This window comes from Oncorhynchus kisutch, linkage group LG17 (genome assembly GCF_002021735.2).
Source record: "Oncorhynchus kisutch isolate 150728-3 linkage group LG17, Okis_V2, whole genome shotgun sequence".
Classification (NCBI taxonomy): domain Eukaryota; kingdom Metazoa; phylum Chordata; class Actinopteri; order Salmoniformes; family Salmonidae; genus Oncorhynchus; species Oncorhynchus kisutch.
In genome coordinates this window covers 32224610-32248320 of record NC_034190.2, presented here as the reverse complement: position 1 = coordinate 32248320, position 23711 = coordinate 32224610, and the positions used below count along the sequence as shown (strand labels likewise).

General features: G+C 42.6%; 1 protein-coding gene across 2 annotated transcripts; it reads left to right on the top strand.

Annotated features, from left to right (window-relative positions):
* The first annotated feature begins 3452 nt into the window (after nucleotides 1-3452).
* LOC109907481 (CDC42 small effector protein 1-like) lies at nucleotides 3453-21868 on the top strand. Of its 2 annotated transcripts, none has more exons than XR_004203581.1 (5): nucleotides 3453-3654; nucleotides 12735-13048; nucleotides 17838-17945; nucleotides 19380-19451; nucleotides 19775-21868. XR_004203581.1 is itself a non-coding variant. In XM_020505461.2 (5 exons), exons 2-4 carry the CDS (start codon nucleotides 12866-12868, stop codon nucleotides 19446-19448), a joined length of 357 nt encoding a protein of 118 aa, XP_020361050.1. In that variant the 5' UTR covers nucleotides 3467-3654; nucleotides 12735-12865; the 3' UTR covers nucleotides 19449-19451; nucleotides 19775-21868. The 2 variants fall into 2 exon arrangements, 1 of the variants encoding a protein (XP_020361050.1); XM_020505461.2 differs by having other exon boundaries at nucleotides 3467-3654; nucleotides 17841-17945.
* Nucleotides 21869-23711: the final 1843 nt, after the last annotated feature.

The window sequence follows — 23711 nt, the reverse complement described above, 5'->3', positions numbered from 1 at the left end:
TTAAGACGTGAAGGTCAGTTGAACCGTAAAATTTCAAGAACTTTTAAAGTTTCTTCAAGTGCAGTCGCCAAAACCATCAAGCGCTATGATGAAACTGGCTTTCATGAGGACCTCCACAGAAAAGTAAGATTCAGAGTTACCTCTGCTGCAGATGATCATTAGAGTTACCAGCTTCAGAAATTGCAGCCCAAATAGTTCAAGTAACAGACACATCTCAACATCAACTGTTCAGAGGAGACTGCGGGAATCAGGCCTTCATGGTCGAATTGCTGCAAAGAAACAAATATTAAAGGACATCAATAAGAAGAAGAGACTTGCTTGGGCCAAGAAACATGAGCAATGGACATTAGACCAGTGGAAATCTGTCTTTTGGTCTGATTAGTCCAAATGTGAGACTTTTTGGTTCCGACCACCGTGTCTTTGTGAGACGCAGAGTAGGTGAACAGATGATCTCCACATGTGTGGTTCCAACTGTGAAGCATGGAGGAAGAGGTGTGATGTGTGGGGGTGCTTTGTTAGTGACACTGTCAGTGGATAATTTAGAATTCAAGGCACACTTAAGCAGCATGGCTAGCACAGCATTCTGCGCTTAGTGGAACTATAATTAGTTTTTCAACAGGACAATGACCCAACACACCACCAGGCTGTGTAAGGAATATTTGACCAAGAAGGAGAGTGGTGGAGTGCTGCATCAGATGACTTGTCCTCCACAATTACCCAACCTCAACCCAATTGAGATGGTTTGGGATGAGTTGGACTGCAGAGTGAAGGAAAAGCATTTCCTCTATGTGGGAACTCCTTTACCTGGAAAAGCATTCCAGGTAAAGCTGGTTGAGAGAATGCCAAGAATGTGTGAAGCTCTCATCAAGGTAAAGGGTGGCTACTTTGAAAAATCTAAAGTATATGTTGATTAGTTTAACACTTTTTTTGTTACTACGTGATTCCATGTGTTATTTCATAGTTTTGATGTCTTCACTATTATTGTACAATGTAGAAAACAGTAAAAAATAAAGAAAAACTAGGTGTAGGTGTGTCCAGAATTTTAACTGGTACTGCATATATTTATTTTTTGCCTGTTTTGCATGTTGTTTTGGTATTAAAACGTGTCACATATCAGTTTGCAAACAATGTTAATATATATATATATATATATATATATATATATATATATATATATATACATATATATATATTGCTTTTTTGAGTAAGACGGCTCCAAAATACAGGTGTTCAAGCCCAGCTCAGTGCTTTCTGTGGTGGTGGGGCAGCCAGTGGAAAATACAGAGCGTAGGTGTTGGTAATGTTCTCTAGATGCACCGTGATTGGCTAAGTGTTCTGTTACTCATGGGGACACTATGTCACCGCAAAATCTACAAGGAGTTTGTTGATCAAGTTGTTTTTTTAAATGTATACATTTTTCATGTTCTAACGCATGTCGCTGTACATTTCATAAGTGCTGAACAAATAGTTATATTGACTACGTCCATCCTAGCTCGCTCATTAATGTCTTAATCGAAATTACGGATTAGCTCTTATCCGCTCGTCGTCCCCTTATGTCATAGTTTGCACATCTCAATTGTCAGTAGAAACCACATTTGTTTCAGCAAGTTAGCCATATCAGCTATGCTTTTTTAAAGGCAGTAAATGAGGGTGAATGAACTGTTTCTCTACCAGACAAGGTTCTGTTGATAGCCAGGTGTAGCGGTGGTAAAGTGTTGGGACTGTTGTGGTCACCATTTGTCACCGTTATAGTCGAATTAATGTATTGTTTAGTGTTGTGTTGTGTAGTGGCTTGCTGGCATGGATCAACAAATTGGGGGAAGTTTGCCCCACCGCAGAACGGCTGACAGGCATATTCACAGTAATGTTCAACCTCTCCTTGTCCCAGTCTGTAATCCCCACATGTTTTAAGATGACCACAATCATTCCTGTTCCTAAGAACTTCAAGGTTTCTTGCCACAATGACTACCGCCCTGTAGCATTCACTTCTGTAATCATGAAGTGCTTTGAGAGGCTGGTTATGGCACACATGAACTCCACCATCCCAGCCATCCTAGACCCACTCTAATTTGCATACTTCCCCAGCAGATCCATAGACGATGCAATCTCAATTGTTCTCCACACTGCCCTTGCACACCTAGATAGGAGGAATGCCTATTGTGAGAATGCTGTTTATTGACTACAGCTCAGCATTCAACACCATTATCCCCTCCAAGCTCGTCACCAAGCTTAGGACTCTGGTTCCTGACAGGCCAACCCCAGGTGGTGAGGGTAGGCAACATCACCTCCAGCACGCTGACGCTTAACACAGGGGCCACACAGGGGTGTATGCTTAGTCCCCTCATGTACTCCCTATTCATCCACGACTGTGTGGCCATGTACGACTCCAACACCATTATCAAGCTCGCAGTGCAGCAGGTAGACAGCTTCAAGTTCCTCTGTGTCCAAATCACAAAAGACTTAAAATTGTCCAAATACACATACAAAGTCGTGAAGAAGGTGCAACAGTGCTTCATCCCCCTCTGTAGGTTGAAAAGGTTTTGCATGGACCCTCAAATCCTGAAAAGGTTCTACAGCTGTACCATTGAGAGTGTATTGACTGACTGCATTACTGCTTGGTATGGCAATAGCACCACCTTTGATCGCATTGCGCTACAGAGGGTTGTGTAGACGGCCCAGTACATCACTGGGGCCGAGCTCCCTGCCATCCAGGACCTCTATATCAGGCGGTATGAAAAGAAGGCCCGGAAAATCGTCCCCCAACCACCCAAGCCATAGACAATTTTCTCTGCTACCACACAACAAAAGGTATCAGTGCATCAAGTCTGACACCAAGAGGCTCTTGAACAGCTTCCACCCCCAAGCAATACGGTTGATAAAGAGCTACACAAACTGTGTTTACCTTGTATCCTTATTGAAATTTTATTTCAATGTTTGCACTGTCTATGCACACTCACAGGGCCCTAGACACACATATACTCACTCCATTTGCTTATTCACACATAATATGCACATACATTTATACTGACTCTACACACCCATTCACATGCAAGCTGCTGCTACTCTGTTTATCTTATATCCAGTTGCCTTGTCCCCTTACCTCTATACATATCTACATCCATCACTCCAGTATCCCTGTACATGGCAATATGTATTGGAACTGACTTTTTAAAATATTTCCTGTATATAGTATTCTTACTTATGTAATTGTGTATTTCATATTTCATGTTCTTATTTCTCGTGTTTTTCTTCTTCTAGTAATACACTGCTATTGCATTGTTGGGTTTTGAGTTTGCAAGAAAGGCATTTCACTGTGCATGTGACATTTAAACTTGAAACTTGGATTGTGTACTAAGATTATGTCTATATCTGCAATTTCCCTGTAGGTGGCAGTGTTGACCTTATGATGACGGGAAGTCAAATGGTGTCTATGTCCATAAGGGGTGCTGTTTGACTTTACCGGCAAAAAATAAGCTTTTGAAAAAAACATTTTAAACATTTCAATTTCCTGATTGAACAACTTAGAACCACACCTCAAAAAACCGAGAATCAGCATAAGTGTGGTTGGTGCTATACGTTGGTGTTTGAAAGGGCATTCAGCGAATACTTTTGCTACTGGATATCGACATTGTTTGGGTACATTTAAGAACGGAGGTAAGTCAGCGCCGCTATTGAGACTTTGTTCTTCATGTAGGCTAGCCTACTAGCTAATTCTGGAAATGAAAGGGGGTACGTGGTCATTGTTACAATGTTTCTCTTACTGAGAAGGCTTAGAGTTGGCCAAACCCAGAGACAATTGTGTTACGTTGCCTAGAATCTAAATATCCTTGCACTTTCAACATTGATTCATTTGAACGTTTTATGCTTTTAAAGTAAACGACCAGATTCGATCAAACTCGAAGTCATTACTATTTGGTTAAATAATGCTTAGCCCATCGAGCTACATAAAAGTTGGCTATGTAGTGTATTTTGTGGCTATTCCCTTGGAAATGGCTTGGCCGGAGTGTGATCTGTCAGGTGTAAATCAAACACTTTGTTTGAGTAGTTCTAAGCCCAAGATTAGCGGACTAAACTCCGTGTTGAAGTCCAGACACTTCATAAACCGGAGTTTAGTCCGCTAGCCCAAGTGTCTACCGTTACTCCTTAATGTCGAAAGGATATGAATTTATTTTGAGGTAGACCGGCTCTAGCAGCCTAACTCAATCTAAAGTGAATCTATTTTAAACTGTGATACGGTTCTAGAAACATGAAGCCCTTTACTTTCATATAACGTCAAGATAATTTCACAAATGCAACATATACAGTGTTTTTAACCGGCTTTAATACAGTTTCAACAGGCAGTATTTGTCAAGAGTTACACCAGCGTTTCGCAAACTCTGTGCTCGTTTTGGTTTTTGCTGTAACACTACACAGCTGACTCAAAAGCTTGTTGATATTTGAATCAGCTGTATAGTCCTAGGGCAAAAACCAAAACTTGCACTACGGGGGCCCCCCAGGGACCAAGTTTGGGGAAAAACCCGGCGTTACAAACGTGTGTTCAGAGCATGCTAGATAGAGGGACCACCTGTGCTAACTATCTGTCTTCTGTAAACATGGGCATGTGGGAACGCAAACCCTGTAAAGTGTTCTCAACTGAACATGTCGTTTTTTTTATTTTATTTTTTTACAAATGATTTATAGCCGATATGAAAGATGAAGTCATTATCCTTCCAAAATAGTAACGCAAGGGATGCGTGATACTGTTCATACCCAGCGTCAGGGCTCTTAACAAAACTCTCCAAAACACAAGATGTCTTCATCCAATGACTGGAATAATTCAAGCCCTCTCTTTATCAGTTTTCATTGAAATGTTATGTTGTGTATTGTTTTAACTTACACTGAACAAAAATATAAACGCAACATGCAACAATTTCAAAGATTTGACTGAGTTACAGTTCTTATAAGGATTTCGGTCACTTGAAATAAACTTATTAGGCCCAAATCTATGGATTTCACATGACTGGGAATGCAGATCGGCGTCTGTTGGTTACAGATGCCAAAATAATGAAAAAAGTAGGCGAGTAGAACCAGTCAGTATCTGGTGAAACCACCTCATGCGGCACCACTTATCTCCTTCGCATAGACTTGATCAGGCTGTTGATTGTGGCCTGTGGAAGGTTGTCCCACTCATCTACAAACATGCTTAATGGGTGACATGTCTGGTGTGTATGCAGGCCATGGAAGAACTGGGACTTTTTCAGCTTCCAGGAGTTGTGTACAGATGCTTGCAACATGGGGCTGTGCATTATCATGCTGAAACATGAGGGGATGGGGGCGGATGAAAGGCACGACAATGGGCCTCAGGATCTCGCCGTGGTATCGCTGTGCATTCAAATTGCCATCAATAAAATGCCATTGTGTTCGTTTTCCGTATCTTATGCCTGTACATACCATAACCACACCGCCACCTGGGGCACACTGTTCACAACGTTGACATCAGCAAACCGCTCTGGTGAACATTCTTGCAGTCAGCATGCCAATTGCATGCTCCCTCAACATCTGTGCCGTTCTGTGACAAAACTGCACATTTTAGTGGCCTTTTAGTGTCCCCCGCACAAGGTGCACCTGTGTAATGATCATGCTGTTTAATCAGCTTCTTGATATGCCACACCTATTAGGTGGATTGATTATCTTGGCATAGGAGAAATGCTCACAAACAGGGATTTAAACAAATTTGTGCACAACATTTTAGAGAAATACAATTTTTGTGCGTATGGTACATTTCTGAGATTTTATTTCCGTTAAAGAAACATGGGCCAAACACTTTACATGTGTTTATTTTTTACTGTACTTTTTTTAAAACATTAAAGTAGAAACAATATGTTCCCTCAAGATACTGAGTATTCATTTTCTCTAAGAGATGAGAGAGCTAGACAAATTACATAGCCTGTTTATGACAAGATTTCTTATTTTTTTTTGTCAGTTCCAAATTAGAGGTCTAAAACATTCAGGGAAGTCAGGCTGGCGACAGTGGCTCAGTCAGTTGACTGCATTGGGTAAAGTAAGCCATTGTGGTCTATTTTCAGGAAGGCATAGTTTTGGGATGAGACTGTAAATGATCTCGTACTCCCTCACTGTTGCTTCTCCTCTATGGGAAAGCCCATTGGTCAGGAATGGGTTTGGCTCCTCTTCAATACTGTGTGCTCCAACCTCACTGTTGAGGTCTTCAGCTTGATAATATTGTAGCCAACCCTGGTCTCTGGCATGAAAACAAAACCCCATACACCACGGCCGGCCCACTCATTACCTATGTTGGCAGATTGATAAGGGTGGCATTTTCTGAGCTGAACTGACCAAGACGCTCCACCAACAACAATGCATAACTTCACATAATTCTTCCCTGAAACAGTGGCAATTTCTCTCAACCAGTAGCATAAGAGCTTTTTAGGTGAGTGTTGATGCCGCCATGTGATAAGCAGTGCCCACTTTGTCAAAGGCAAGGGCACAAAAAATATTTTGCTTGTCCATTCCCAGCGTGCCTCTTCAGGGTGCTGTTTTAGAGATTCATCCCTGTGGCGTTCCACCAATGTCCCGTCAAAAAAATGTATTTGTCATAACTCATGTAGCAGAATTAGGATATGTCATAAATCTAAATATATCTGTGCTGTATAGAAACCCTGTATTCAGTACTTGAATAGCTAAATTGATTAGTCACAGGAATCAGGACTAATAAAGCCAATGCAACGGCCTGTTTGGGCATTCATAAAATTCCATTGCCAGCGACATGGTAGGCTACACCCCAGTAAGCACGAGCCGACATATTTTGGATGGCTATTCTCGGTTCTGTCCAGACCGGAAGTCTTTTTGTGTATTACAAATGTTAGGCTTACCACAGATGGGCATTCATAAAATTTCAGGCAACACTGAACACCCGTGCTTCAAATACTCACAAGTCTGGGCCGTGCGTTCTGATGGCCTCACAGCCGCCATCCCATTTCTGACACCAGTGTAGCAACGCCTGGGCAAGGAAGCCAACCTGGGTTGCTGGAGTGAAAGGTAAACACCCTACGCATCGTGCCAATATGAGAAACTCATCCCATCCTGTAAAATCTCGCCGTTTGACTATTTCTCAGATCTCTAGTTTACCTTAGGGTTGGGTGGTAAATTAGATTCATTTGATTTCTGCAGTGGCGTGAGCATTGTAGGCCAAGGGGGTTGAATATCAAATCAAATTTTATCATTCGCATACACATATTTAGCACATGTTATTGCGGGGGTAGCGAAATGCTTGTGTTCCTAGCTTCAACAGTGAAGTTATCTAACTATATATATATATATATATATATATATATATATATATACACACACATTTGAACAATTATTTTGGTTGCTACATGATTCCATAAATGTTATTTCATAGTTTTAAAGAAAAAACCTTGAATGAGTGGGTGTGTCCAAACTTTTGACTGGTACTGTATGTGTGCAGGACCAGGGGAATTCTATCTTTTAGTTTGTTAGCGTTTTCAGTTCATGTCTGAGGTGGTTAGAACAGCCACTCAGCAGCTGAGCCTGGCATATGGGGAGTGTACTTTACCCCCTGCTAGTGTGGAACTCTGTGGAGTAAACTATGACCCGTGACACGCAGGGGGGGGGTTGATAATTCCGATAAAGATAGCAGGAAATGTCAAACTAGCTGTATTGAGTCATGGAAGTGTCGAATCCCATTGTGACATTAACTGCGTCCTTTCCTGTACGTTTGACTTTGTACTTGTTGCAGATAGGAGTAACTTTAATCTTTATTCATTCCTTTCTTTAAAAGGACACCCCAGTGTACACTGCCACATTAGTGACCTAAGTAGTGGGGGTAAAGGGATGTTCCTATACTGTAAGCAATAGGTCTATGTATACATTGACCATAATTAATCTTTCATGAGAAGAGTCACTTTGGAGACTTATTTCATTAAGCCTACCAGTAAGTCATTCTGGGAGGACAGGACTTTATGTATACTCTGTTATGGGCTAATGGTTCTCTTCCCCATTTTAATTTGGGATTGATGTGTAGTTGCACACAACAGATGATGTGGAAAATGTACACTAGACCTCTTTCAGACCTGAATAACTTGAAGCTTGATTTTGAAGAGACCTATCTTCACCAACTATATTAATGTAGCTGCTACCTGCTTTTCATCTAGTGCCAGGCAGGAATCACTACACTGATGCTTTTCTCGCTTTTAAAGCAACCGTTCTAAAGACCTCCGTTCCAATACAATTCTGAACACCTGAACCAGTCATCAGATCGTGGATGGCAGTGCATTGGATTCTGTGAAAGATCCATGTTGTCCTCAAGCTGTTGCTTGAAAACTGATGTCTGCAATTTTTAAATGTGCCATTAACCAGTTGTAAAGTATATAAAAATTTTTTTAACCAGATCCCATGAAAAGGCCTCATTGTAATTCCTCCGTTAGAGACCACTCCCCTCCTTTTTCCTCTCGCCTTTTGACAGTGAGCCACTGACCCACATCCAATATTCCACCCAGTTGGTAGGTAGGTAGCTTGCAGGTCTCTATTGCATTTGCAAACGCTTATAGGATAGGTGTGGTGTAACTATTGAGCATGTCATTGAATAACTGTGACCATTGAGGGGGCATTCTGCAGTTGCTACATACATTTATGCATATGTACCCATTTGATTCTTGAGGAATTTAACTTCTAAATATCGAGCTTAGTTCAACTATTGTACTGCATTAGAACCCAAAATGTAAGCTTGTTTTACTCCAATGTTTAAGTAAATGTAAACAAATGCTGTATAGCGTTTTTTATTTTTTAACACAGCTAAAACTATAATGTTGATGTCATGGATGCTCCGCGTATGAATTTGAGTGGTTACACTTCTTCAGCCCCACCCCTCCGCCTTTTACAGAAACCGTGGCGGTGAAACGCTTTGTTTATTGTTTCGACTGCAGATTGCCTCGTTAAAACATCCAACAAGGGTATCAGAACATCTAAATCTCAACGTTGTTGTTGCTGAAAGATCTCATTGAATGATTTTGAGATGCGAGGATCACAACCAGTGTACGAATCCTAAGGTTCCATCCAATTGTATCTTTTCCAGCTCACATATAATGCTGTTAGATCTGGCTCTATTAATTGGTCATAACGCTAGGTTACTCCCTACTCGTCTAGGCCAGAGGCGTTGTCTTAATGTCTATAGTGTGACCTGGCACCTTATCCTTTTTGAGGGAACAGAGCTTGGCATTATGAGCCCATGTCAACAGGGAGACTTCTGTGGATTTTTTTTTTTTTTGTGTGTGTTTTTTGTTGTTGCCTTTGGTGTGTTGTATGAGCATCTGTGAGCTTGTCTTTAGTCCAGGTCGAATGTCATTTTCATCAATATCTCTGCTCACATTACCTCTTGTCTGTGTTGCTTCTCAATTCATAAATCCCAGTAAGTTGTAGCCATTATCTCTTTCAAATACAAGCTCTCTGATCGTAGCCGTTGATGTTTTTATATACACGTGCTGTTCATTCTGCCTATTTGGAAAAGAGAGCTGCAATGAAATGTGTTTTGCCACGCAGGGATGTCTGTTAGCATGTCTATGGAATTTTTTTAGCCACGTCAGTGTTTGGTGAGTTAGCAGGAAGTATCGTCACTGTCAGCCTACCCACGGGGATATGAAATGAACAAACCCACGTTGAGACAATAAGTCTTGCTAACTGCTTTAGACTGGTCAAGTTGATGCCTTGTATTAAAACACATTTTCTTTTTGAAGATATATTTTAATAAGCCCCCCCCCCCCCCCCCCCCCAAGACAAAAAAAACCTGGGTTAGGTGACATACTCGGCAATTGGACTCATGCATCACATGCTGTCTGCTACTGTAGCTACATTGTGGTGTTTGCCGTGTCATTTTAATAAGGTTAGTCTCACATTGACAAAGCAGCAATCTTCTTGTTTTGGCTTTTCTGCCCGTTCAGCACAGATAACAGGGAAGCCTCAGCTGCACTGAGGATCATGTGAAATCTGGACTGACACAGGAGTCCAGTGAGTGAGGGCAGGAGGATTCCATTATTTGTGTTGGCAATATAAACACTTCTGAGTTCTCACTCTGTCGATGCAAAGATGCACATGCATCCATAGAAGGTTGTTGGATGGTTTTGGCACAAAGATGTGATGTTGTCTCAAGGGATCCTGACAGGGTGAAGAACTATTAAACTGTCAACCATTTTTGTACCGTCTGAGGAACCACCTTGCCCATTTAATGATGAGACAAAGTTGGGTGGGGGAAAAATCCCTGTTGGGGAACCAGAACGATTCTTCCCTGTTCCCACAGGGTAGCCTGTAGTAGTTGAACAAATAAACAGCTGTGGCCTAAGAAGATATGCAAAATCTAGCACCATCTTATCAAGGTCTCTCCAGCACTTCAACAGATGAGTCTCCAGTAGTAATTCAACAGAACTGGACTGTCACTCTTCTGAAGAGGGTTTGTTTTTGCTCATCGTTCGTTGCTCTTCAGAGGAAACCTCAAATTAGAGAGAGACTGCCCCAGGTCTCTGGAAAGCCGGTTTATTTATACAAGATGATGAGCATGCCGTCAGAGACCAGATGAGCCCAAAGCGAGAGTTTCCGTTAATCCTTACCTCACCAGACAAGTATTTCAACTGCCCCAAGTCTTTCCCTACCCCCACCCTCTGTTCTTCTTTTGGTGCTATGAATCATGGGAAACTTGGTCATGAGGTTACACTCCTCTAAATAGTGTACCATAGGAGATATTCCGAGCCCCAGTGCTGTCCTATAGACAGTTCACAGTTCTATCCCTCTTTCTGAGTACTGTGTTCTCACCATGCTGTGTGTCCTCACTATAATCCCTTTTTTTAAGTGTACCTGCTCTGGGGTGAAACCGTAAGAGGTCAACGCGGAGAGAAATTAGACCCAGACTTTGCCTGTGCAAGGCTGGCGCGGCCAGTGGCTCAACTCTACAGACACCTGTGTTCCTATTTGACTTGTGCCAGCCAGCCTGCCTGCCTTGCCGTCCATCCACACCCTTTATGTCGTCATAAGTCTGTGTACAGACTTCACACTTCATCCCAATAAGCCATGGGGCCTGAGAACCGTCTCTACACCCACTGACCAGCCCGTCTTACAACCCTGATGCCTTTACCGTGCACTGCCCGGATGACTGTTAAGTAAAAAGCCTATAAGTGAACTATACAGTGAGTGTGTCAGGCTAGTAGCGTACCTGTTAAAACCGCTGTGATGCCCAAATGGCAGCAATGTGCTTGTGCTATCAAGTGACCCACTCTGTGTGGTGCCTTAGGTTTACTCTTACTTAGTTCTGGAAAACAACAGCTTTGTGCTAATTTTTCCAGAACTGTGCTAATTCTAATGTCTTAAGGAGGTTATTGCTACAGTATTTTTGTATCGGGTTTGAGAGAGCATAGGCTTGTTCTTGTGAAAAGGTGTGTGAGAGCGTCTCTCCACCACACACACACATACACACACACACATTCCTAAACAGTTTCCTCACACAGCCTCTGGGCACGATAAAGCGGAGCTGGATGAGAGCCATGTCATTATGAAAAGTTTAATCAAACGATCGGCAGCGGGCCCAAAGTAAACTAAAGTCCAAGCACAGTAGTGGAAAACAACCTGGAGAAGCAGAGTCCTTGGAGCAGGCGGTAACCATGGCGCCGCTACTCTCCCCTATTTGACCTAGATTTTTTATTTTTTATGTGTTGATGTAGGCTGTGTGCTGTTTAAAAATATAAAAAAATAAAAAAGTATTTGTAGTTCTAGTCTATTAATGTTCTGTATTATGTTTTGTGTGGACCTTTTAGGAAGAGTAGCTGCTGCTTTCGCAACAGATAATGGGGATCCTAATAAAAATGCCAGAAAGCCGCAGCTCTAATTTGCCTTAACGGCTCATCAGTGACCACCTTAAGCATGGCGATAAACCAAAGACGACACTAAGTAGTATAAACCAAACTTTTATGAAGGCAATAATGGTCTTGGCAGAACTTTCTTTCACACTGCAAAAGAGGTCATATAAATGGCTTCGGAGATGGTGCTCCACAGTGTTTATCATTTAGGCTTCCTCATGTGACTTAGCAAGGCTGGAACTGGGATGAGATGGGAACAACCTAGAGGCGAAAGGCGGGTGCTTCGGTCCTTACAAGGACAACTGGTCCTTACTGTTTGCAGATGTTTTTTTTCACCCTTGGTATGTCTTTCTCATGTCTAATGTGCTTGTCACCTTGTTTTGTAAAACTGTATGTTTAGACGTGTTATACATGTTTGTGTGGCCATCCATCTCTGATCAAACCTTCCGTTATGTCGGAACTTGGAACAGAAGACGGGGGGGGGGGGGGGGGGGGGTCAGACCACAAACCCTTAAGTCTTAGAACTGGGAGACGGGGCAATGTGAGTCAATGTGTCGTCATCGGCACTCATGAAGCAGACTTACTCACGAAGAATTGCATCATTTTAAAATGGTTTAAACACTGTTCTAGACCAGATGCTTGTTTGGGTAGAATGCAGTAAGAAGTACGCTGCCTACACCTGCATTGCTTGCTGTTTGGGGTTTTAGGCTGGGCTTCTGTACGGCACTTTGTGACATCAGCTGATGCTTTATAAAGACATTTGATTTGCTACCACCTTAGGAGGTTAGGCTTGCAGTGATATGTTGGCTAAAAATAAAATGAACTAGTAGAACAATGTTCACATTGGCTATTTTTTAAATAAAACTCCTGTCTCAACAGATTAAACCCTGCGGACTTTAATCTGACTGGATACCCGAAGAAGGATCAAGACGACGCCGGGAGGCTTGAGCGAATCAGGACCTGACCTTTGGGGGCGGTGGGTTTGGGGATTGACCAACTTTGGCTATCTGATGCAAGGGATCTGGATGCATCAGGACTATCCCAAGAGTGAGGGTCACAGAGGCTACCTGTCTTCACCAGCCTGCAGGGCGGCGACAGAGAGCAGGGCGCTGCACCGACAGAACCGGCGGAGCCCAGGAATGAGCGAGTTCTGGCACAAGATGGGCTGCTGCGTGGTGGCCAAACCCCCACCGGTGAGTCTGGGCCAGCTGCCCTTTTATTTACTCATGTAGAGGTATAAAATGCCCACTACTCTAACGTTCTTTGTCAGGTTTCACAAAATTCCTCATCTAATAGATGTATTTGACTATGAAGTTTACTCCCCAAGCTTGCGCTATATTAGATCCTGGCCAATTCTATTCAACCCTCTCTTGCCAAGTTCCATAGAGGTTGTTAGAGGTCCCTGGCTAATCTTGTAGCCAAAGGCAAGGTTTGGGCATCCCAGGCAGCCAAGCATGCTTACTCTGACCACACACAAGAACTTAGTGTTTTGGGCTGTTGCATTCAACACAAAGTTATAAGATTTTTATTGGTATGTACAGAGGCCCAATCAAGGGAGTCCTAAATGCATGCTTAGAACAGCCAAAAGTGAAACACTCCCCAACGATTTATCTATCCATATTTTTTTTTACGCCAAGATGTTATGGGGGACCCTTTTTTAAATGCATCAAAGTTCAATAAATCTGTTGGCAAAGGCCGATGTATTTATGGTGTTTTTCAGACTCCATCTGCATTCACTTACAGGCTGATATCTTTAAACGGGGGTTTTATAGCTCGCTGTTTAGAGGCATCCACATCATGAGCGATATCTTGAGTGCCATCTTTTGATTTGTTATTTCACGTGTATTATACTTAGGGTGAATGCCAGTCATTAATATTCACTGACCATGTGACCCACATTTATAACTTTGACCGTGCATAGTTGTGTCCATCAGTAATGTAGGCATCACAATATTGGGACGGACTTTATTGAAAACATGTCCTTACTATCTTTACATTCTAGTCTGATGTTGATTTAATGACGCTAACGATTGAATCGATCTGTCCAGGGAACTATAATGCCTGGACCTAGAGTAGCTTAGCGTCATCAGGTGTTTCAAAGCATTTCATGGAATCCTGGCCAGCATTACAGGGGTGAATAGAGGTCCTTTTTGATGACCGAACATATCAGTGTGTCGCCGGAGAGTGGAAGAACTTCCCTTTAGCGCTCCAGAAGCGACCGCTGACCCTTGACCTCAGGGCGGCACCCTTTCCTGGCCCGGGTTTTGCAGGGAGAGTTGCGTAACGGCGGGTTGTGTTCATCCGTTCCCACTCGTCAACAATGAACCCGGGGGCCCAGGAGAGAGGAAGGGGACTGGGCCCAGGAGAGAGGAAGGGGACTGGGCCCAGGAGAGAGGAAGGGGACTGGGGCACTGTCCCGTGGGATGGCTTTTTCCCTTCCTCTTTTCTTATTTATTTTTAGGGCCTGTGTTTGTTCTATTGTTGAGGGAGGACTGTACAGTTAAGCCACTTTATATAAATACATGCAGGGGTTTACATGGTGGAACTGTTTAGAGAGGAAAGGGGCTTGTGTGGCATGTCTTTTTTTATTTTCTATTACTGCATTGAGACTCTTCTTACTGATGCTCTCATGAGATGTTGGTAGTTTGGGTCTGCCTAACTTCCTGTATGTCAGTCATGTAATTGCTACCCACTTTTCTAAGCACAGGCTATGCCAAAGGGTTTCTGACACCAAAATGGTTGCTATTACACATACTGAAGGCCTCTCCTAAAATAAGTTGCTAAGCGACGGTTTCTCTTTTGCAGCACACGCAGCTGACCAATTAGCTAGACCTTCCATCAATCAGCCACTGGATAGCCTACCTCCTGTTATGCAACGTTGTAGTGTGGATTTATTTCTGAGTTTGGTATGACTCATGGCTGCCACTTGAGTGGATGCCAACCAGCTGTGCATTTGGTTAGGTTTGGTATGCCTTTTTTAATGTTTTCAAGGGCTGTTTGGACTAAAGTACCAAACGGCAAAGTGTTTTAAGTTTTAATCGATTGCCGTTATTGATACTCGGAAGTTGGTCTACACAGAGAGGCTCCTACTTGATCGTCGAAGAATGTCAATATAGAGCCAAGAAAAGTATAGGGGTTACCTTATTTGGTTGCATGTGTTGTTTGAGTTCAATTCCTGGCATCTTACGTTGCTAGGTGTTCACTGATTCAATATGCCTGCTGAAATGGTCGTGAGGTTGTCTTTCCGAGTCTGTGGGAATGACTGCTTTCCTCTGTCATGCTAATGTAGCAACAAGAATGGTCGGTAAGATGCCTGATTCATTGGGTATGTAGGCATGCTCCAACAGATCCTCCGAAGTCAAGATGACGTCAAGAAGAAAAGACACACACACAGTGGTCTACCTTGTTTTTGTTACATGACTAGCTCATAGGATACAGGGTTCAACGTTTGGGCAGCAGCACGTTTGTAAACATCGGTCAAGGTTGCTTATGTAACACTTAAAATGGCTAAAGGTCTATATCCTGGTCAAATCAAATGTATTTATATAGCCCTTTGTACATCAGCTGATATCGCAATGTGCTGTACAGAAACTCAGCCTAAAACCCCAATCGGCAAGCAATGCAGGTGTAGAAGCACGGTGGCTAGGAAAAACTCCCTAGAAAGGTCAAAACCTAGAGAGGAACCAGGCTATGAGTGGTGGCCAGTCCTCGTCTGGCTGTGCCAGGTGGAGATTATAACAGAACATGGCCAACATGTTCAAATGTTCATAAATGACCATCATGGTCAAATAATAATAATCACAGTAGTTGTCGAGGGTGTAGCAAGTCAGCACCTCAGGAGTAAATGTCAGTTTGCTTTTCATAGCTGATCATTAAGAGTATCTCTACCACTCCTGCTGTCTAGAGTTGAAAACTGCAGGTCTGGGACAGGTAGCACGTCCGGTGAACAGGTCAGGATTCCGTAGCCGCAGGCAGAACAGTTGAACCTGGAGCAGCAGCATGGCCAGGTGGACTGGGGACAGCAAGGAGTCATCATGCCAGGTAGTCCTGAGGCATGGTCCTAGGGCTCAGGTCCTCCGAGAGAGAAAGAAAGAAAGAGAGAATTAGAGAGCATACTTAAATTCACACAGGACACCGGAGAAGTACTCCAGATATAACAAACTGACCCTAGCCCCCCGACACAAACTACTGCAGGATAAATACTGGAGGCGTCAGGAGACACTGTGGCCCCATCCGATGATACCCCCGGACAGGGCCAAACAGGAAGGATATAACCCACCCACTTTGCCAAAGCACAGCCCCCACACCACTAGAGGGATATCTTCAACCACCAACTTACCATCCTGAGACCAGGCCGAGTATAGCCCACAAAGATCTCCGCCACAGCACAACCCAAGGGGGGGCGCCAACCCAGACGGGAAGATCACATCAGTGACTCAACCCACTCAAGTGACGCACCCCTCCTAGGGACGGCATGAAAGAGCACCAGTAATCCAGTGACTCAGCCCCTGTAATAGGGTTAGAGGCAGAGAATCCCAGTGGAAAGAGGGGAACCGGTCAGGCAGAGACAGCAAGGGCGGTTCGTTGCTCCAGAGCCTTTCCGTTCACCTTCACACTCCTGGGCCAGACTACACTCAATCATATGAAGAGATGAGTCTTCAGTAAAGACTTAAAGGTTGAGAACGAGTCTGCGTCTCTCACATGGGTAGGCAGATCATTCCATAAAAATGGAGCTCTATAGGAGAAAGCCCTGCCTCCAGCTGTTTGCTTAGAAATTCTAGGGACAATTAGGAGGCCTGCGTCTTGTGACCGTAGCGTACGTGTAGGTATGTACGGCAGGACCAAATCAGAGAGATGGGTAGGAGCAAGCCCATGTAATGCTTTGTAGGTTAGCAGTAAAACCTTAATCAGCCCTTGCCTTAACAGGAAGCCAGTGTAGGGAGGCAAGCACTGGAGTAATATGATTTAAAAAATGTGGTTCTAGTCAGGATTCTAGCAGCCGTATTTAGCACTAACTGAAGTTTATTTAGTGCTTTATCCGGGTAGCTGGAATGTAGAGCATTGCAGCAGTCTAACCTAGAAGTAACAAAACCTTGGATGAATTTTTCTGCATTTTTGGACAAAGTTTCTGATTTTTGCAATGTTACGTAGATTGAAAAAAGCTGTCCTTGAAACAGTCTTGATATGTTCTTCAAAAGAGAGATCAGGGTCCAGAGTAACGCCGAGGTCCTTCACAGTTTTATTTGAGACGACTGTAACAACCATTAAGATGAATTGTCAGATTCAACAGAAGATCTCTTTGTTTCTTGGGACCTAGAACAAGCATCTCTGTTTTGTCCGAGTTTAAAATTAGAACATTTGCAGCCATCCAATTCCTTATGTCTGAAACACAGGCTTCTAGCGAGGGCAATTTTGGGGCTTCATCATGTTTCATTGAAATGGTCAATGGCTATGGCATCTGCTAGCCTGCATCAGGAGATGATAAGCTAACAATCTAGTGGACAATTAAAAAGCCTTCGTTTTTTTTATGGCTTATGCATAGCAAGAACAATATATTTAATATTCTAAGCCATCACATTTAAAAAATTGAAAAATACATGTAAAAATCCACTACTTGACTACTTCTGCAAGTTTTTTTGCATAGAGGCTTTTTTGACATTGTTTACTATCCGGCATCAACTTCTGTTTGTTCTATAGTATTTCATCCCATGAACAATAGACCACCTCATGGTTTACACCTATAACCAAATAAGTGTTCCTCTCCTCTGTCTCTAATAAAATAAGCTGCTTATTTGGGGACAAAATGTTGATCATTGTTCGATTAAGTGCATGTTTATGTTGTAATTTTAGAGCATCTTCTGAATTAAAATCTTTCGCTTTAATTTTTGGTTGCACAGCCGCTGTGCTATGCAGTTGCCTAGCCATATTTGAATTACTATAGGGCACTGGCCACTGACCTCTGGCGTTTTGCATTTGTTTCAGAAGAAGAAGAAGAGGAGGAAGATTGACTGCAGCATGATCGGAGAGCCCACAAACTTTATGCACCTCACACACATTGGCTCCGGGGAGATGGCGGAAGGTTTGCCGCCGGTATGTATAAAGTTTTGGCTACTTTCATGAAGACCATCCTTTTTACACATTTTGTAATCAGTGTTTTTGAAGAATGATAGGTCTGTAATCTTGACAGATAAACCTAACAATTGCTGTTGGGCTGCTCATAGTGAGTACTATTATTTGGACTTTGTGTTATACTTGCATTGCATGTCAAATTAATTAAAACATTTTTTATTTCAACACTTGGATCAAGTCTGGAAGATATTGCTTAAAACATCTCAGTGCACCATGGTACAAACCAGGGAATTAGTATTGTCCAGAGGTTGTCTTTGGACAAAAATGAATACAAAAACACTGCTTTCATACATGAACTGCTACACTTGTCCCACACCCATTCATTGGCTAATTGGCCCATCAGCCAGCCAGCCACCTGCAGCCTCACTTTTGAACAAGGCTCAGCCTGTGCAAGAGGCGGAAGTGGTCCTGTGAAACACAGGCCCTGAAATGGACCCCCCCCCTACCACTTCATGCACCATGATGTTCCCTACACCCTATTACTCAGTCCCTCTTCCCTCCCTGGGAGTGATTCCAAAGGGCACACAGAGAAGGGACAGTGACAGGGGACACAGCTGGAAGGCCTTGGCTGCTAAATGAAAGGCCCCCTCTGTGTCCTGCAACGCTGGTTGAAGATTCCCCCAATCATCTAGCACAGCAACCTAAAACAAGAGCTCCTTTCTGTGCCTGTTAAAGGGGAACTCAGACATCCCACTGAAAACCAAGTCAACTCACCAGTGATCAAGTCTTGTTTACTTAGCATTGACAACCTTAATGAGCTTTAATGCCGAATGAGAGGCGTATACGTTTTGTGTTTCCACTAAGCCGGTGACTACATTGCGAACCATGACTAACCCTTATAATGATGCAAAGCCCATTAAATGGGCTGGAACAGTGTAAATAGGTGTGGTATACAAACACTGCTGCCTTTTTTGTTGAAGCAGAATTATTACATAACACCATTACGAAACGTCTGTCTGTGTAATCTTGACACTGTCTCCTTCAGCGCCGTCAGAATTCCGACTACAGGTTATTTTTTAGTTTTCATGCATGGGTGTTCTAATGTTGCAAAGTTAGTTAGCATTTTCACAAACTAGAGGTGGGTATCCATCAACCGCTCGGGATTGTAGGACTACAGTGTGTTTCCATTCGGCATATGAAATATCAACATATCACACCATTTGTGAGTGAGCGAAGGGCACTTACTTAGCAACCAGAGTTTTCGTTGTGTGATCCAGCTGCAGGTGGAATGACTCAAGGTATCTTTAATAACACCGACTGTTGCATAATACCAGAAAACAGGTCATATTGTCAATGTCCTCTGTTCTTGCTGGTTGACGCTCCACTGAATTTGACATGACTCTACCAGGGAGTGATGTTCGTATGACTGCCATGTTGCTCTTGTCCCTCATGCAGTCAGGGTCAGTCCAGGAACAGATGAGGTCCAAAGGACCCAGCACCAATGGCAGAAGCAGCCTCTTATAGCCAGTAAGTACCGTCGATTTACTCCAGTGTGCACACATACTCACTCTTTAGATCATACTGTTTTAGGGGTTAAATAAATATTTTATTTTAGACTGGAATTGTTTGTCAATCGGTATGAGTGGGATATTAATGGATGGCTCTCCTTATCTTTTGTTCTTCCACATGACGACGATGAACTTACTAGCCTAAGTTCTTGTAAAACTTTTTTTTAAACACCTTACTGTGGATTATTTTGTATTTTTTTGTATCTGAAGATATTCTTCAATGTTTAACTTTTTATTCAGAAACTACTGCTCTCCAATGACATGTTTTGTTTGCGGTTTCAGACATATGGACCGATCCAAGGACTCGACGTGAGCTCATTTCCCCCTTCCTCGGACCCAGCCTCAAGCCAAACTTCATGGACCAACTCTGCATATTGCACTTAGGCCCACAATGACCACCGCAAATGGCACAAAAAAATAAAAAATAAAGATGACTTAATTTCCCAGAATCCCTTTCGTCCCCCATCATCCAGTTTCAAATGGAACATGACTCTTGCCTTGAAGCGGGAAAGTACCCTGGATTCTCACTCAGCACTGGGGACTGGACGGGATTGTGTGTGTGGGCTTTTAGGAGGTATTTGTTACACTTCAGGCTGCTGGCGGATACAGATTTTCCCATTTGCCTCTGTCTCAAGCAAGGGATTGTCCGAACATTTCATATTTCACCAACAAGACCGTCTCACAAGTGTGATACTGCTCTTTCAATAACGCAAACAAAAGTTTTCTTTGTTCTTGACACGAAGTGGCATGCATTTGTGCCCTTTTAAAAGTGTTGTCTGTAATGATTATAATGCCTTTATAAGTAGTAAATGGTGGAAACTGAGCCCATATGTTTCCTATAGTGCCATGACAAGCAGGCACTTTTCATATGTATTGCTAAAGTGCAGTGGTCAAATTAATATTTAGGTTTTGGAAGCAAAGTTGCTCAATTGACAAGCAGGATGTGGCATCACCCCTGGCTCCACCCGCTACTTGTCTGGAGCAGTTTAAGATCCAGTCTTAGCAGCACTGTAGACCTACAGGGTGGGAGTGGTCACCGTGTAGGCCTACAGGGTGGGAGTGGTCACTGTGTAGGCCTACTTTGCTAATGTTTTGGCACTTTGCCCGTTTCACGTGGATGATTCTTAGACTAGAAAAATGATTTCTCACACACATGCCACCATTAGTCACTCAGTCTTCCTTACAAATGCACGTCAAGTTTTTCATAGACAACCCTCTCATATATACTTCTACCTTAAGTGTTATTGCCAAAGTTATGCCTTTATATATTAGTTTATTTTTTACCATGCCTGCTTTAACACCAGCACATCTGAACACTGGATAGCACTGGCAGGAAGCCAGCGGCGGTTAAAGCGTTGGGGCAAGTAACCGAAAGGTCGCTGGTTCAAATACCCGAGCAGGCGAGGTGAAAAATGTATCGACGTGCCTTGCTCATAGGCACTGTACGATGGCTGAACCTGTAAAACACTGCACCTATCTGGTGTACGTGACACAAAAAAGAAGAAATTAATTACCTTCTGTCATGTCCCATAGACTCCCTTTTTGGGGTTTTAAACAAGTTTGTATGGGGTAGTAGTCTTCTTGCGCAATCCACTTATAAGCGCTTGAAAGCTGAATGTAAGATGCCGTAACTAATCTTAATCGTTTGCCTTTATCTAAAAACTAATCTAGTTGGACTGTTAGTTCAGCAGGTTTATGACGCCAACATCTCAAATGTATCATAAACTATGGCAACTTGGCCTTGGTTCTCCTGTTGCAGTGTTCGTCTTAGAATTGTCCCCTGCCTGTCTAAGCTGAGACATGCTCATTCACTTTTGAGCTATTCTGAAAGGTGACTTTATGGGCTTTCTGTTTCAATGGCAATCTACAGTTCAGGTTAGAGGAAACGGTAAAGCCTATAGTACTACGGTGAGAAAGTGATGGCTGATTTTGCTTTCTGTTATTTATCAAGTTATTTTGCCTCATTACTGGTAAATGGACCCGCTGTCATTGTATTCAATATTACATTTAGATGCATGCCTACTACAGTTCAGGCAAACACTTGCCGTATGAGAGTAATTTTTATTATTTGTTTTACGACTGCCCTCCATATTTTTGTCAGCTGTGGAGCTGGGTTTTTTAGTTTTGTTTTAAGATTTATCTCTGACTGAAGAGATTCCAGGATGCAATGTACGTGCTTTCTTTTTTCAGTTGCACTGTTTTCCTAGGTCTCCCTCTTTTAGTTTGAATTGCACATGTGTTCCACAGTCATCCTATGTGGACGTTGGTGAACAGATGTGTGATAGTAGAGGAAGTATTTCAACTGCCGCAAATCTGTGTGTTTTCTCCGCTTCTGGGCTTTTTCCCCTCCTGAAAATACAGTCTATTTTATGTATCCATGTGTGTTTCTTGTGTTTGTTTACTTGAAAGTGCAATTTACTTTGAAGGGGCACATCCTCCAGAGGTTTATTTTATTTTTTTAACCTTTTTTATTTAACTAGTTAAGTCAGTTAAGAACAAATTCTTATTTATACACAAGTGCATATGAAAAATAAATGTTCCCCAATTCTGAAAGAGGGTAGCCCCAAGTTTGGGAACCCCTGATTTAGGGAATAATATGCAGACAAATTATACCCAGTTTAACAGTTTGGTGATAAGTCAGCAATACTTTCAGAGTTCAGGGAAATCAAACATTTCAAGTGTTTAATTAGTCTTCAGACCCAGATTGACAGCAAAAATCTGTAAACGAATCACTGATATTACATTTGCTGCGACGAACTCGACTCCAATTTTAGTTCCCCTGTTTCCAACAGCCAGAGCAAATCACACTGCAACGTTGCAGGAAGAGACTTACTATTATGAGAGGTTTCATCCAGCCTTCGCACATCTCATCCTCCAACATCTTGTGTTTTTATTACAAGCAGCTGTCTGAGACCACAGTAATCTCAACAACATAATAATGATTTTAATCTGTGTGAGTAGCCCAGAGTCAAACCATGGAGCAGAGCGCAGGATAACGCATTCATTACCTACTTCACTGGGGAAGGGGGGAAAATTGCCCATGGAAAAACTGAAAATGTGGTAGGTGTAGTTCAGTGTAAACAATGTGGAAAAAGACTAAAGCTACAGTCTTTTGCACTGACTGTAGCGTAAACTTGACACAGGGCAAGGGTGACCCGTTAAACTACTGGCTGGCTGTCGTTAGCTATTTGTAATTTATCTCCTACAGACTAGAAATATATTTAACTTGATGCTGCCCACTAATTTGCTTTCAAATATCATCACTTACTATTTCCAGTTTGTCTAATAAAGACGGACAGAATAGGGTTAGAAATGTTCTTTAAAGGTTTTTTAATGTTGACGACATTCTAAACCTGAGACTAAATGTAAAAAGTAGACCGCATACGTCCCTTTGCTCAGTGTGCTACTTTCCCCGGAATTACATCATATTTATTTGCTCCTTTTACAGTGGGGCAAAAAAGTATTGTCAGCCACCAATTGTGCAAGTTCTCCCACTTAAAAATATGAGAGAGGCCTGTAATTTTCATCATAGGTACACTTCAACTATGACAGACAAAATAAGAAAAAAAAATCCAGAAAATCACATTGTAGGATTTTTTAAAATGAATATTTGCAAATTATGGTGGAAAATAAGTATTTGGTCAATAACAAAAGTATCTCAATACTTTTATATATCCTTTGTTGGCAATGACAGAGGTCAAACGTTTCCTGTAAGTCTTCACAAGGTTTTCACACACTGTTGCTGGTATTTTGGCCCATTCCTCCATGCAGATCTCATCTAGAGCAGTGATGTTTTGGGGCTGTTGCTGGGCAACACGGACTTTCAACGCCCTCCAAAGATTTTCTATGGGGTTGAGATCTGGAGACTGGCTAGGCCACTCCAGGACCTTGAAATGCTTCTTACGAAGCCACTCCTTCGTTGCCCGGGCGGTGTGTTTGGGATCATTGTCATGCTGAAAGACCCAGCCACGTTTCATCTTCAATGCCCTTGCTGATGGAAGGAGGTTTTCACTCAATCTCACGATACCTTTCCCCATTTATTCTTTCCTTTACACGGAGTCGTCCTGGTCCCTTTGCAGAAAAACAGCCCCAAAGCATGATGTTTTCACCCCCATGCTTCACAGTAGGTATGGTGTTCTTTGGATGCAACTCAGCATTCTTTGTCCTCCAAACACGACGAGTTGAGTTTTGACCAAAAAGTTCTATTTTGGTTTCATCT

Excerpts from the sequence above, each read along its gene's own strand:
- LOC109907481 (XM_020505461.2), top strand. The coding sequence starts at position 12,866 with ATGCAAGGGATCTGGATGCATCAGGACTATCCCAAGAGTGAGGGTCAC. Across the intron at positions 13,049-17,840 it reads TGGTGGCCAAACCCCCACCG|AAGAAGAAGAGGAGGAAGAT; the intron begins GTGAGTCTGGGC and ends TTGTTTCAGAAG. Across the intron at positions 17,946-19,379 it reads TGGCGGAAGGTTTGCCGCCG|TCAGGGTCAGTCCAGGAACA; the intron begins GTATGTATAAAG and ends TCCCTCATGCAG.